This window comes from Apteryx rowi, unplaced genomic scaffold (genome assembly GCF_003343035.1).
Source record: "Apteryx rowi isolate R43461 unplaced genomic scaffold, aptRow1 scaffold_463, whole genome shotgun sequence".
NCBI lineage: Eukaryota > Metazoa > Chordata > Aves > Apterygiformes > Apterygidae > Apteryx > Apteryx rowi.
Genome location: NW_020450720.1, coordinates 413,197 through 428,181, shown reverse-complemented (window position 1 = coordinate 428,181; position 14,985 = coordinate 413,197). Strand labels below are relative to the sequence as shown.

The 14,985-nt window shown below is 38.0% G+C and overlaps 1 protein-coding gene across 7 annotated transcripts in view; it reads left to right on the top strand.

Moving 5' to 3' along the window:
• RAB8B (RAB8B, member RAS oncogene family) overlaps window positions 1-14,559 on the top strand; it is a 40,167-nt gene extending 25,608 nt beyond the window's left edge. For 6 of the 7 annotated variants that reach the window (XM_026077851.1, XM_026077853.1, XM_026077848.1 and 3 more), the window contains 6 exons: window positions 416-476; window positions 1,894-1,971; window positions 3,099-3,188; window positions 3,967-4,032; window positions 6,286-6,336; window positions 7,775-12,081. In XM_026077851.1, the coding sequence (XP_025933636.1) occupies window positions 416-476; window positions 1,894-1,971; window positions 3,099-3,188; window positions 3,967-4,032; window positions 6,286-6,336; window positions 7,775-7,867 (439 nt within the window). In that variant the 3' untranslated portion in view covers window positions 7,868-12,081. Of the gene's footprint in view, window positions 1-415; window positions 477-1,893; window positions 1,972-3,098; window positions 3,189-3,966; window positions 4,033-6,285; window positions 6,337-7,774; window positions 12,082-14,360 lie in introns of those variants that run through there. The other variant, XM_026077847.1, reaches the window with a different exon arrangement.
• The last annotated feature ends 426 nt before the right edge of the window (window positions 14,560-14,985 follow it).

Genomic DNA, 14,985 nt, shown 5'->3' with positions numbered 1-14,985 from the left:
CACACTAAGGTATAGTGGCTGATTCTAATAGCTAATTGTACATGAAAACACACTATCCTAAAAATATTTTACTGCTGCATGTGTTAATTCTTGTTTAATGCAGGATTCGAATGCATCAGAGCTGCCTTTGTTAGTTATTCTAGAGAAGGCTGTGTAGCGCTGGGTTTTCACTGTTTGTGTGAAAATTCAAATGCTTTTATACAATATTTATGGTGCTTCTGTAACCACTGATGTAAATATGATAGCTGAGGGGGAAGAGGGTGTTGAGGGCTAGAAATTTGTGCAGACAGCTTCTAAATGGTACTTTGCTTAATAAGTATCAATATGCTGTTATTCTATTTAAAAAGACATCTATTTTAGTACAGAAGAGTTTAAAGAAGGTCTCCAACGAGTATTTGTTTTCACTGAATTTTAGGGATACAGCAGGCCAGGAGAGATTCCGCACAATTACAACAGCTTACTACAGAGGAGCCATGGTGAGTGCTTTTCTTTCCAAAAATTCAGGTACAGCTAGTGTAACTGGTTTGTTAGTCTTAAGGTTATACCATGTAAGACTTTTTGTTTGGAGGGTTGCAGAACTGTGGCTTGTGACATGGGGAATAAAGTGGTGGTGGGGGGTTGTTTTGGTTTTGGTTGATTGGTTGCTTTTTTTTTTTTTTTTAAACCTGCTGCTACTATGTTTAATCCTGTTTTCTGTGATGAATCTTTGAGCCCAATTGTCTTTTTTACTATAGTTGTAATCTCTGCAGATATAATGAGAAGCTAAGTGTCTAAGTTTTAGTTTGACAACTTTTTAAAATGCAATCAACCATTTTAATACAGTTGAAGTGCCTGAAAAATAGGTAATGAATGGTTTTAATATTAAGAATGTATCTCACTGAGTTGCTTTTCCTGCTGCTCTTCATCACGTTCAGCTGGTCAAGAGTGCAAAATCTGCATTCACTAGAAATCTGATTGCATACAGAAGCCCCTTTAGCTTATTCCTCAATTAAGGATGACCTGGAGTCAAATAATTGCCTTAGAGGCTGCGCTCTGTGTGGTACAACTGCTTGTAGTGGTTCTTAAATGCCAGGATTTGAGACGCTTTAGTTTGGGACGCTGCTAGTTTCAATTTGCTGATGACTGTCTAAGCTGATACTATGGTTTCTCTGCCATGTGTGAACAGATGAGTTGCATTCATAGACTGGTTGCACACCCAAACAGCCCCGTTGTTATGGGACACGGATGGGGAGCAACAGTCATGGTTGTGGTCCCGTGTTAGCGCGTTGAGCACTGCAGGGTTTGGCAGTGGCAGGGTCTTCTCCCTGTCACAGTGCACGGCCAAGGACCTTTCTTGGCCTTACGAAGGATGACTGGAAAGGCAATAAAGAATGGAGGCGAACTTGGCAACGTGTAGTTAACGTAGCTGTTGTGTCGTTTCACTTGCTTTGCTATTTCTTGAGAGCCCATGCAGTATATGTATACAGCTGTGTGAAAGAGCTACAGCTTCTGTGAGAGCCCCTAGTGCCAGCTTTGCTGTAAATATCTAGTGGCCCCAGCAGGTGAGATCTCATGGGACTGTCATTCTTGACTGCATGAAGCTGCTGACTTTAACAAGAGTCATGGTCTCTGTTCTAGTAGAATTTGTAAACTCTTCCTGATCATAGGCTAATAATTTAAAAATTCATACTAGTAGTGCGTTCAAACTCTATTGAACAGTGCCAAGAGAAGTAAATAGTATTTTGTGTAAACTTTCAGCAAAGGCATAATGCTTTGAGAAAGCATTATTGATTGTAGGGGCATAAGTTCGATCTCTAGTGAATTTTTTGCAAGTATAACCAAACCAACAACACACATCAAAAGTGAAACAATAGTACTTGCTCATCTAACCAGATTTTTCTTAATTTTATTTAGGGAATTATGCTGGTGTATGACATCACAAATGAAAAGTCTTTTGACAACATAAAAAACTGGATAAGAAACATTGAGGAGGTAGGTGCTTTGTAACAGGAGGCATTGGAAAGTAGTTATTATTTGCACCTTATGATTTTTCTGGGACAAACAATAATCAAGTAATTATTTACTTTCAATGTAGGAGCCAACATATATGACCAAATTAGACACTGCAGTGAATGGAACAGTGCTTACTGATGGGAAGAATATCTATCTCGTTTATCTAGGCACAGAAAGTAGGAAACTTAGGTTTAAAAAGCAAGCATAAAATAAGTGTTTCAAAACTGCTTGTTCTGTATAATTTTTATTGTTCTTTTTTGCTTTTGGGTTTGTCTAAGGAATGGGAAGGAGAAAGATCTTGGGGTATCTGCCTTGCCCTGAGGTGATGACAGACCTGTCTAATTTCAGTTGCTATTTTGTGTTGTGTATTTATCCATTTAAATATTTTTGGTTTTTTTTCATTTGGTCTTGGGTAAGCTGCCTGCTAACCTCTCATAAATTATTTAACATGACATGCTGTCAAGTAGGGGAAGGTCAGTATGAAGTTGTAGGGGAAACCCTAAATTAGTATTTAATGAAGCTGTAGTTAGGTAACATAATCTTACTGTTTTTTCTCTAAGATAAAATCCACAGGCTTTTCCTTATTATTGTTCTTTGGCGCTCTAAGCAAAATTCCTGTGTTAGTGGTCAATTCAATGTGATGGTGACTGGACTAGAAAGGTATGCTTCAGTGTTTGTGCTGAAGTGATTATTACTTAAGTCTTTTATTAATAGCCTCTCTTAAAAATGCATGTGTTGCATAATGATACTCCAACCAAATACTGCAGATGTAAGGGTACCCACTCTACTTCAAACTGGTGCATGGACACATCCAAAATAGCCAAATGCCTGTGCATGTATGCAGTCTGGTATGGAGCTGGTGCTGCTGTAGTCAATCTGTAGTGATATTCAGGCAAATTTAATGTGGGAATCTTTATCCCAAACTATTTTAATATTTAGTTATTGGATTGCCTGTTTCAAAAGGCAGTCCCTTTCTCAGTAATGCCCTCTCATTAGATAATTACTTTTAAAAGAAAATATTAATTTGTGGATGAGTTTGGCATACAGAGAATTCTTTTAAATAATGCTATGATTTGTTTCTGAGGGATTGCTTTTTTCCCCTTTAGCATGCCTCTTCAGATGTAGAAAGAATGATCCTTGGTAATAAATGTGATATGAATGAAAAAAGACAAGTCTCAAAAGAAAAAGGGGAGAAGGTAAACTTTCTATGTTGACTTACCTTGCTTAGAAGCCTATTTTTCTTCTTCTCAGGATTCTGGTTATTGGATATTTGATTTGTTTTAGGTATATGAGAGATAATGGGCCTCAAACCTCATGTTTCAGAACTTTTTGTGTATTATAGGATGTCAGGTTTTTGTAATAGCACTTGACTGTATTCAAGTTTGAGTAATTTAATGTTACTGTTGTCTTGAGGGAGAGATCCTGTAAAGAACGTTGATCCTCCCTATACCATCGAGTGTTATAAATCTCAATATAAAGCTTTGTATATAGTTTGATCATGTTGCATACAATTCACCATGGTGATTACTGACACTTCTTGTAAGTATTATTAAAGCTAAAATAATTTGTTGTTCTACAATACTAACAAGCAAGTAAGAATACTACACAATATATCACACAGCTGAAGTAGTATAGCTGCTAGTAACACAACTTACAGGATGGTTGTATGTAGTTATCCTGTCAAAAAATCCAAATCAGTGAAGATTCTGTCTTTATGCTCTCTTCAATCCTAAATAAGTTATTCTGTGAGCAATTCATGTTTTTGTGAGTTTTGAATTTACATGAGGATTTGGCCTGTTAGAGTATTTTGTCTAATTGTCCAGTAACATTAATGCTCTTGTGAGAGAAAGCAGACAAATGAAGCTTTTTGATTTTTTAGCATCATAGAGTCCCTGTTCTATTATGAACCTATGTAAACATCCCTTTTGCAAAGGAACTTTTAAATACACTGAAAAACTTTAACCTCTCTTCCAGTTAGCAATTGATTATGGAATCAAATTTTTGGAGACAAGTGCAAAATCCAGCATAAATGTGGAAGAGGTAAGAGATGGATGTTACACTTAGTTATGTTTCTTGAAGTACTACTGTGGAGGCATGTTATGTGATCTGTAACTGCTGGACTTTCTGACCTGATCTGAAACCTAAAGTGACAACTCCAATCTTGTTTGTTTAGATAGCTATTGTAAAACCCAGGATGGCTTGTTTTCTGGTAATATCTGGAATACTTTTTAGATAGGTGTTAAGAGTGGTTTGCTATTACTGTAGAAACTGTTTCTTTAGACTTCTTTGTCTTGCTGCTTAAATTACAAGTGCTTTTGGACAAGGAGTAGGTGTAATGTTAGAACAATGCTTTGTGCAGGAAACTAGATTCAAGATTCTTTACTTTCTGAATAACGTTACTATGTCAAGGAGACTTCAGGTTACTACTAAATATGTCTATGCAGATGAGACTTAAGATTTGCATTTAAAATTGGAACATCAGTGTAGACTGTGATAAGTTGATGTCAGAGGAGAAAGAAAGCTTATAATACTGTCTGTAGACTTGCGGTATGTTTTCTTGCAAATAAATTTCGTGCAAAAAACGCCAGACCCTATTTATGAGAGCATAAGGAAATGGAATCGGAAGGAAGAGTGGCTCAGCTTGAGTCTGTCTTACCCTGAATCACTATTGTAATCTTACAGAGGATGGGGGAGGATGTTAACTCTATGAAGAAGGTGGACAGTAAAACATGATATCAGAAGGCAGTTACATTAAGACGCTCTCAAAAGGATTGAAGTGTGAGCTGGTTCAAAATCTTGTGAATGTACTAAATAATCACACATGATATGTTAATCTTAGAAATATGTCACAACAGTTTTAGGGCTGGGGTTAAGCAGTGCAGAAATGCAGTTCAGTTCGTTCAAATAAGGCAGATTTGTTGTTAAATGGTGTTCCTGAAGCTAATGGTCTAAAAGCCTTTCCAAGTGTATTGTTGGGATACTTTTTAGAAGTCCTCCAGATACATACCGAATTCAGATCATGCAGCTAATAGTTTAACTAGAAACTAAAGAAATTGTTACTGTAAAATAGCATGACTGATACTGTGCCCACTAAACTGGCACATAGCCTTTTATCTGATTGCAGGAAGGTTGTGATACAATAGTTGGTTCATAGTTAGGATGAATTTATTTGAATTGTGCTGCATCTGCAGTAGTGTTTGACCTCGTTTTCACAGTATCTCTGTGATTCTTAGAGCAGGCAGTAGAAGTGTGAACATTAGCAACTAATACCAATAGGCTCCCAATAAAAAGTGGATACCATCTTCATTAGTTCTTCCAGATGGTTGACTTGCTGCCTCATGACATGCCCTGCAATTTTGTTCTAACTTCTGTAGGTCATTAAATGCACAAAATTAATTTGTGCCTATTCCAAAACACTTGGCTGTCTGAATATTTTTAAAAATTGTCACATGAATCGGGAAGAAAGCACAGAAAGAATGCAGCTGGTGTAGGTATTCTGCCAGTAATGATTTAATCTTATTTTCACCAAACGTTTAACTTGTGGAAACTAATACAATTGTGATTTTTTTWAAATTTTTTTTTCCTTTGGATATATTCAAAATGCAATGAGAGTGGAAAATACTTACCACTTTTCATTCTGGAACTGTCCTTCAAGTATTGGTATCTTCAGATTTATCCCTAAAATCTTGTTTCTCCCTGCTTCTAATTGCAGTATTTTCCTGCTACAGAAATTTCTCTGCTGCTTTGTGCTGTGAAGTTGGAGATGATGAAATTTGCCACAGTGATTTTAAGATTGTTAGAAACATAAACAGTGTTGTTGGTAGCCCAAGTGCAAAGGTTTTGGAGGACAGAAAGAAGGTGCTGACCTTGATGTGAATTCCCAGACATACCAGCCTCAAAGCTCTCTGTAGGTTTCTACTTGCAATGCACAATGTATGGTTTGGCCAAAAAAAAAAAAGCAAATGTATGCTGCATATTTGAATCACAATGCTGTGTAAACAGCCTTCCAGTCAGCAGTTTTTTTGTTCAAGAGCTATGCAATGGGAAAGGCCGTTCACTTGCTTCAAAGTTTGGAGAGAAGGAGACTAAAACAGGATTATTTTTTTTTATTTTGTTTTTGTAAGCATGCTTATTGCAGTGTAAGTATTGTGCACAGAGTGCCTTGCAACTTGAAGCGCTAGCAGTGGCCTACAGAATACGGTATTGTTAATGTGTCTGACTACTCCAAATCTGTCTCGTCTCTAATGTGTCTTATGACTGATCTTTTTTTTTTCCTCTCTCCCCCCTTGCCAGGCATTTTTCACACTTGCACGGGACATTATGACAAAGCTCAACAGAAAAATGGTTTGTATTTCCAATCAGCATACAATCTATATTAATTGAAATGACTAGTTCTAAGAACTAGCTAAGCAGTGGCCCTACCTAAAAGCTTGTGGGGATACAGTGGCTGCTAGTTTAAATTTGAGTGAACAGGTTTTGATCATTGCAAAAAATGTTGCATATTGGGCTACATTAGAAGAAATTGGGCCCTCGGAGCAAAGTAAGTTGTTGCCTCCCCCTGCTTGTTGCTGCCGGACTACTGCATCCAGTTTTGAGCCTCTCGATCCGGGAAGGATGCTGGTTGAGGATGATCTGGAGAGAGTCCAGCAGAGTTCCTAGGATGGGCAAGCGCCTAGAGCAAAAGAGCGGTAGCTAAGCCACAAATTGCTGCTTGGGAGGTTTGGGCTGGGCATGGGCGGCAGGAGGCAAATCACTGATGAGGGTAGCGCAGCCCTGGAATAGGTTGCCTAGAGGGTTGTGAATCCATGTCTTTGGAAGTTTCCAAAACTCAGCTAGACAGAGCTCTAACTGACCTGATCTGGTGTTAGTGATAGTCCTGCCTCGAGTGAGGGGTCAAACTAGATGATCTCCAGAGGCCTTTCGAACATTTCTGTGATTCTGTGACATGCTTCGTCTGTTTTTAATTCATAATATAACCTGTAGCTTTGATTTAATGAAGCCATTCTTAAGTGTGTATGGTTCCAGATGTGGGAAGCATTGCTGCTCTTAACAGTTGTTCGCTAGCTTTAAATGAGGTTCGGAGACTATGCCTTCATTTACTTTATTACTTTAAAGTATTTTTTTGTAGAAGAAGCAGCAAAACGCAGTTGGTGCCAAACGTGGTTGTTAATTTCTTAAGCACTTGTGCAAACATTTGGCTAGACTGATTGACTGATGCGATCATGGAAGTTGCCATTACTAGTGAACAAGAATTTAGTGATGCAAATCTTGTTAGGCGAATGGATTTGCCACTTTCTAGTAAAAGAACCTTCAAAAAACCCAGTAGATCTTGTGGTTGAGCCATTCAGTGGGGTAGATGCTAGAACCCACCTCTGCTTTTAATCAGATCTTAAGCAGATCAGTGTATACCTGTTCTCTACTTAAGTGGGTACTTTAATACAAACACACATCAGTGTGCAATTTTTCTTTATTTTGTGAACACTAAATGTAGTGCAACCTGAAATTGGTGTGTTCTTTCTAACCATGAGTATGATCCTTGCTTTATTAAACTTCAGTTTGTGCAGTCACTCCTTGAGTTAATTCCTGAGATTTGGACTGTTGGATAAGTTCTTTTTAAAGTAGGCAGTTTTATCAAGGGATTAACAAAGTCTGGATAACTGAAGAGCTCAAGTTAGAGCAGACAGCTCTGATTACTGCTTCGCAAGGCAGAGGATGTGAAGGGAAATTAGAAAAGCTATTTTTTTTCTGCATTTTGTGATGTTGATGTTCTTTTCTTTTTCAGAATGACAACAGTTCATCAGGGGCAGGTGGGCCAGTAAAAATAACAGAAAATCGGTCTAAGAAGAGCAGCTTCTTTCGATGCACGCTACTTTGATGAACTTCTAATGATAGACTGCAGCACACTTAGAACCTTTTCTGCTTCTTTGAAAGCACAGGGTCACAAAGCCTCAGAAATAATACCACCAAGCTGCTGCTGAGAGCTCCATTGAACGTAGACTGCGATACACAAAATACCAAGTGGATTTTGCTCACTAAGCCTATTGACCTGTCAGGCTCCTCTTTCTCAGATATGGAAGCTATGAAGTGGAGACACAAATGCAAGAGTTAACTTGTTTTCCTTTTTTACTTTCTATTTTATTGCCTGTTGCAAAAGCTGCTATGTTCCTTTTAACTTTGCACATCCATATTAGCCTCTTATTGCCTGTTACAGCACAATCTTACATTTATATTTGCACAGTTTGACCCGTAAGAAAGATTTTTAACAGATTTGTGCAGGATTTTCTTTTTATAACAAATTTATTATTTTAAAGCAGAAGAGCCAGGGAACAGATTAAGTCTTATTTCCACTAGTTTTTGCTGTATACATGTGGCCATGACTGCAGTATGGATGTTGACACTCTAGTGATGAATATTATAATAACAATTGGCATTTAACAATTTGTATTTTCTTCCTCTTAGATGCACAAATCTGTTTATGCAGAAGCTGTGGCTTCTATTCTGAATGTAGTATGTTGCTTTTCTTTCTTTACCGGACTTAGCGAAGTTGTGTTCTGAATTGCCAGTCACTGTCTGATTCACAGATGCACCCTTCAGTTATCTGAATAAACACAGCGTCTTTCCTCACTTAACTTCCCTTTGTTAGCTCAACCTGTCTGCACCTTTTTTTGTTCCTGATGAGGAAGTACGCTCTGGAGTCGAAATCGTCATCACAAATTGGCCTCATTGCTCTCACTTAAGTGGCTTGCGGAAATTGAATGCATGAGTTTTGAGTAACCTCTTTGTGGATTCATTTATTCAGAAATGACCGCTTCTAAAGGTGGCTTTCATTTCTACTGTAATTCTAAGGATAGTCTGTTAACGTCTGTAAGCATCGACCCTTGACAACAGAGGCATACAAAAACTAGCTTCCTGTGCAGTTGCTAAAGTTTATCAGGTTCTGCCACTAAGGAAAGGCTCACGCTAGGGTTATAATGTAGTATTTGTTCTGCACTTAATGTTGAATGTGTGAAGCCCTCTTTGGTCTGCTCAAGCTGTTAAATTATTTTATCATCAAAAACTGGTACCGTGACCTAGCCTGTTAGAAGCAGAATTGAAACTTAGTTGCCTTTTTACTCAGTTGAGCATTGTATAACCTAAACTTTGTTTTACCACCTTTTTAATGTGTTCTGAAAGATTTCCTGGGTAATTAAAACAGGTGCTTTTAGTTTCTGTTGATGTGCCAAACTTGGACCATTGTAAGCTTTACCTACAGGCTTGTGTCCAGCTTGTTCGTTAGTAGGGGGTAGGTGGATCCTGTCACTGTCACAGCAATGTCTGACGTGCTCGCTTTCGCTCCGCTGCGTTGTCTAGAGCGGCAGTCAGGGAGTTGGTTGTTACCACCAAATAGCTCTGCGTCGTTGGTGGCACTGGGTACTGAGTTTGTCATCTCTGGGTCTGCTGTAAATATTTTGAAAGAGATTGGGCCAATAGTATTAAATTTAAAGACTTTTGATTTGAAAAGCTTTATTAGTAGCAGGTTCCATAAAGTTATAAAGTTTTAAGTGGCTTTCTATCAAACTGTCCCCACATGTAGTTTAATTGAAGTGGCTGTAACTAAATTGTGAATCTCACAACTTGCTGTTGCTGCACTAAAATAGAAAAATCTTCATGGCAACAAGGTTTAGCGGAAAAACAAAGCAACCCTAACTGCTCTGTTGTCTGCCCTGGATGTTTTTCTTGGACAGGCTAAAGCAGTTATGTTTTCTGTATGGTTTAAAAAAAAGAAGTGCTTTCTATACAGAAAGTGTTGTGACACCAATTATGAATATTGTTTATTTTCAGTAATTTACCTCTGACTTATTTGGTGTCGTAATACTTTGATTTTTATCTCAGGGGTTGTTTGCAAACCAAAACTGACATGTTCTGCGTTTGGCAACGTTTACAGAATGCTTTGTATTGTTTTTCCTGTCCTATCTGTGTAGTTAAATGTACATTCAATATTAGTCTCCATGAACTTCCCTTTGAAAGAGCCTGTAAGTAGTAGAGTCTATGAAGTGCTTCTTGAAGCAGCAGCAAACGGGGGGTATCTGCTCTGTATTTAAAACAAACAAAAAAAACTTGCTATTTTCTTACATTTAGCTATGCTAAACTGTACATAAATGTGAGGTAAGACCATAGGAAATTCACTTTATGCATGATAAAATAATGCAGTCAGTATTTCCCTTTGCTTAATGTTCATGTAAAGTTAATCTTTTTCTATTTGTAGAAGAATATAGTGCAATTTTGTTGTCCCCTGCTGAAACTGAAGAAATCTAATTTCATGTCTTATGGATAAGGTAAAATGCAGATTTCTCTCTCTCTTGCTCTCTTGTTTTGTCTTGTTTTGCTCCCACCCATGTTCTCCAGCAGTATTAAATGGCTGAGTGGCTGCACTTTACCAGTGTGCTAATTTTTGGTCAGTATAGACCTCTTTCTGTGTACAGTCTGGATTGTCAGGCATTGAAAAATGTGCTGTATCTTAGCGTGCAAATCAATTGTATGTTTTACTGGGAACTTTTTTTTGGCTATATTTTGCTTTAGGCAAGTGGAAGATGACAAATGATATGTTCTGCCTAGGCATCAGATACTGGGTACTACAGGCTTATCTGATATCAGTATGATTGTTTTGTGCAGTCTTTGTTGCAACTTTGCTCAAGACTATATAATCTGAACTTTGAAGGACTCTTAACTATACCTCAGTCAACTAGCTACTATTCTGATGTCCATTAGAATGAAAGTCATGCAGTTATTATTCATTAAGCAGCAAATGTAATTGCAGTTATTATTCATTAAGCAGCAAATGTATTTCTGTCTTGTTCCAAAAATTGTCATCAACTTTTTAGGAAAGGCAGACTTTTTTGTGGATTTTGATTAAAAAAAACAAAGCTGCTGTTTATGCTGTTGATTTTTATTTTTTATGAAACCTTTCCCTCTGCCCCATGTCTGTGCAATGTATCTTGACCAAGTTTTTTTCCTAAATGGTTTAAAAAACAAAAGAAAAAAATGGTCTCAGTGCTTCTCAACTTTAGCTTTCAGTCTGTGCTCAGCAAAACATGCACAAAGTGTTTTTGTTGAGGTAGATATAGAATATTTGATTTAGTTATTAATTATCCTGAAGTTCTATTATTGTATTATTGTTAAAACTTAAACCACTCATGAAACCTAACACAGCTCACTTTTTTGGGGGGGGGGCGGGGGAAGGTTGTTCTCAGAAATGCTAATTGGCTTTTCAGACATGCAGGTTGTTTTGGGGGGGTTGTTTTTGAGTGGTTGTTTTTTTTGTTTTGTTTTTTTAGCAAAATGTATTTCCCATCACAAGTACATTTCCCCTCCTGGTCTGCTAAAGTCAAGTGAATCAAGTCAATTGTTTTTTGCAGTTGAAAACAGGAGTCTGGAATACACATATTGCATTAAAAATTGTGAATGGATAATGATTTGAAAGCTACGTGAATAATATGTAAAATGCATAAATGTGTTATGTGTGGAAATGCATCTGTTATCTGTTTATATATAAATGTAACTGAAATTTTGCAAAGTTAAACTTACTAAGGGTTAGCCTGTAGATGATAGGTCCTTTTTTCCTCCGTTCACTGAACTGCTTGTGCCGCTCTTGTTCTTAAAAATAAAACTTGTATTTCTCCCTGCCACAAAAGCAGGATTTCCATCAATTTTTATTTCCAGTGAATTTAAGTATTTTAGTGTATTCCTATGGCCTTACAAACATTTTTCAAATKAAACTTCAATTACAATTATTTTAATGTTATATAGCTACTAAATTCAGACTAAAAAGTATAGCCCTTGAAAAAATGCTTAATTTTGAAATAGGATTGTTTTACCATGTGTGTTTAAGCACATTTTATCTCTGCTCTAAAGGTGTAATATGAAAAGCTCCTGCAGATAAAGTGAACTGGTTATGTTGTTAACTTGTAAATCTAATCATTAATTGTGTATTGATATGTATAGACAAAAAATCCCAAACTCCCCCAAAACAACAAACTCGGTGGTTTTATTATTCCATGCAAACTTTTTTACAACAATGTGTCTCAAATAAAAGTTACATAATGAAAAGTATGTGGAGTATTTTGTATGAAATATTCCATGTAGTTACACAGTTAGCATTTCCCACCTATTTCCAGTACATCTGTTGTGGAAAGGGGTCCAGCTGAATTGCATCAGTAAAGCTTTGCTTAACTTCAGTGGCAAGTCACAGGGGTGTTTTGAATGGTTTTGCTTATGCCTAAACATGACTGTTCTTCAGATTTCTCCAGAAATATCCTGTACTCCTGTAGTGATTACTTAGCCTAGTAATGAGATCTAAGTATATTATTCAGATGACCTTAGGCTTCGTAAAGATAGCGAGACACAATCTCCAGTTTGAATAAGAATTATCTGGTCACTTAAATTGTTAACCCTGATTAAAATATATAAATATATATATATATGTAAAGGGTAAGATCKTAAGACTTTTAAGTAACCTGAGGCACAAGTAGAATGAACTAATACAGCAAATATTGTTTGCCCAGTCTCCTTCTACACTGAGGGATTCGACAGAAATATTTGTTGGCAATTACATTTACAGCAGTTTTTGACTTAGAAATTAGCGCGGTTTGGCAGTAACTCAAGTGATTGGTGTAAAAAAGAAACTAAGGAAAGAATGGTTTGGTCTACTCAAGCCAAAGGCAGCTTAATGGCTGCAAGACCCAAGTGGATGCCCTAAGGAATACACAGCAAAGGTAACTTCAGCATGGGTGACAAGCCAAGCCGCCTCTACTACTCTTGCTTTTCACATTTTCCCCTAGTAGACTGTATTTAGCTGAAAGGATATGTAGTCTCTTTACCCTCATTAAGAGCAAGCTAGAGCTACATTCTTGTTCTCTAACACCTGTGTGTGTTTTTGTTTTTGTTGCTTTTCAGACTGCTGCTTCAGGACTGTTTAACTTGCAGATCATTGTGATCTGAACTGATTTTAGATGTTCAGCAGTCCTAAAAGCTGAGTCCTTAAATTCAGTTCTCACAGAAGTTAGTGGCATGCATCTGCACCAATAATGTCTTAAATGTATTTATATTCCTCATGTATCAAATGGAAGTGGCAGGAATATTTGTGGTGCTAAAAATGGTGATTTATTAAAGTTCCTTGATCTATTTTTTTGGTGCAGACAAGGTATTATCATAAAATAGTGCTAACACATTTGTAGATGAGAAGCAAATTATTGCACATGTGTAGAACCTATCCAGCTTTTATAATTGGTGAATTGCCTTTCTCTTAATTCCTTTCCTTTTCCAACTTAGTTGACTAGTGTTTTTTAGGCTTCTTGAGCTATCCCAAGGTCACTAATATCACATAAGATTTCAAAATAATCTATCTTTAGAAACAACTCTAATCTACAAGAGATACAGAAATGAAGTTTTTACAAGTTTCATTGCTTAACGTTGTTCTTGCCATCTAGAGGTTTGAAGAAAGGGCAGGGAATGCAAAATATTATCATATGCTGAAGAGACAATTTCTCAGTGTTCTAGGATGTTGCAGCTTCTTATTCAATTTTGTTTTTTTTCCCACTATCTTCAGCAGAGCACATCAGCATTAAGCTTCTGGTATGATCAAATGTTACATAAATTCCTATGAGCACAAGTTTGGTAAATAATGATTGTTCTTTCAATCTGCAAAATAAAACAGTAAGTGGGATGCACTGGGATATTGGTGTGGATTGTGGAAGGCACATGTAGCTTGTGAACTCTGCTGCTGCACACAGTGCACCCTCTTCAAAGGGAAGAACGGTTTTGTAAACATTCAGTAAGTGCTGAGAATTTCACCCTGTTTAGTCCTAAACAGCTTCCTGGAGTAGACAGTTTTGAGATGACCTCTTGCAATTGTGACTTTTTTAAAAATGAGTGGCCATGATGCACAGCTGCCACTCCAAAAGCCTCGTACCAGGCCCTGGTCTCAGACTGAGCAAGTCAGTCAGGTGAACTTGCTTTTAAAATGGTTTTGGATTTCTCGGGGGAGCTTTACCATTGCGTACACTAACCTTTCCAACCTGTTTAACACTTTAGTGGCACAGAAGAGATGATGCTCCTGTGAACTTACCTTGTGACACAAAATGGCAGGCTCCAGAATTGCCCAGCTTTCCTAACTGCTACATTCACAACTTAGGATGTTTGCGGCACTGTGTCATGCATGTAACTTCCTTTTGCTGGAGCAGCTGGCAACGTGCTCATCTGTAAAGGAAAGCTGCTGTCTTTACCCCATTAAGAACTTCCACTTCACTTGTAGTTGGGTCAATAACTTTTTTTTTAATATGGAAAAGTTGAATGTTTAATTATTTTTCAAGGCTGTTTTTTCTTTTTTTCAGGCATTGTAGCAACTAACTAGCTCTGGTATATATTCTTGATGAAGGATGGGATTGTTCCAAGACGCCTAAGCAAGTTCTAGCCATGGATTAGTCGTCTAACGCTGCTGAACACTGCTTCCACGCTTCCTCGCCTGGAATCCAGCGACTTTGTACACCTCACATTTATGCTCTGAACCAATAAAATAGAGGGGGACAAGGCAACTATGTGTGTCTTAAATGGTGTTTGTAAGTAGTCTTCCAAAACAGCACTGACACAAGCCCTTGACATTATGCCGAAACAGCTGCCTGTGCAAGGGCTGGGGAGGGGCTGTCCTTTAAAAGTATTCTTCAAATAATTCAGTTAACTCTTCCTTTAGCCGAAGTGCTCCATTATGCTTCAGATATTGTATTTGTTTTAAGAAAAAAGYGCACGGTGTAAAGCTGCTCGCCGTTGGCCTCCGCGCCGCAGCAGGGCCGCTYTCCACCCTGCCCCGCGGGAGAGCCGCGCTGCCCGGGCGCCTCCTGCCCGTGCGGCGGCAGGTCGTGCTGCTGCGCACAAACCGCGCCGTTTCTGGAAAACGGAACGCGCAGCCCCGCGCGCCGCGTCAGGGCGCTGCGGGGCAGCGAGGCGGCGGCGGGGCCGCGC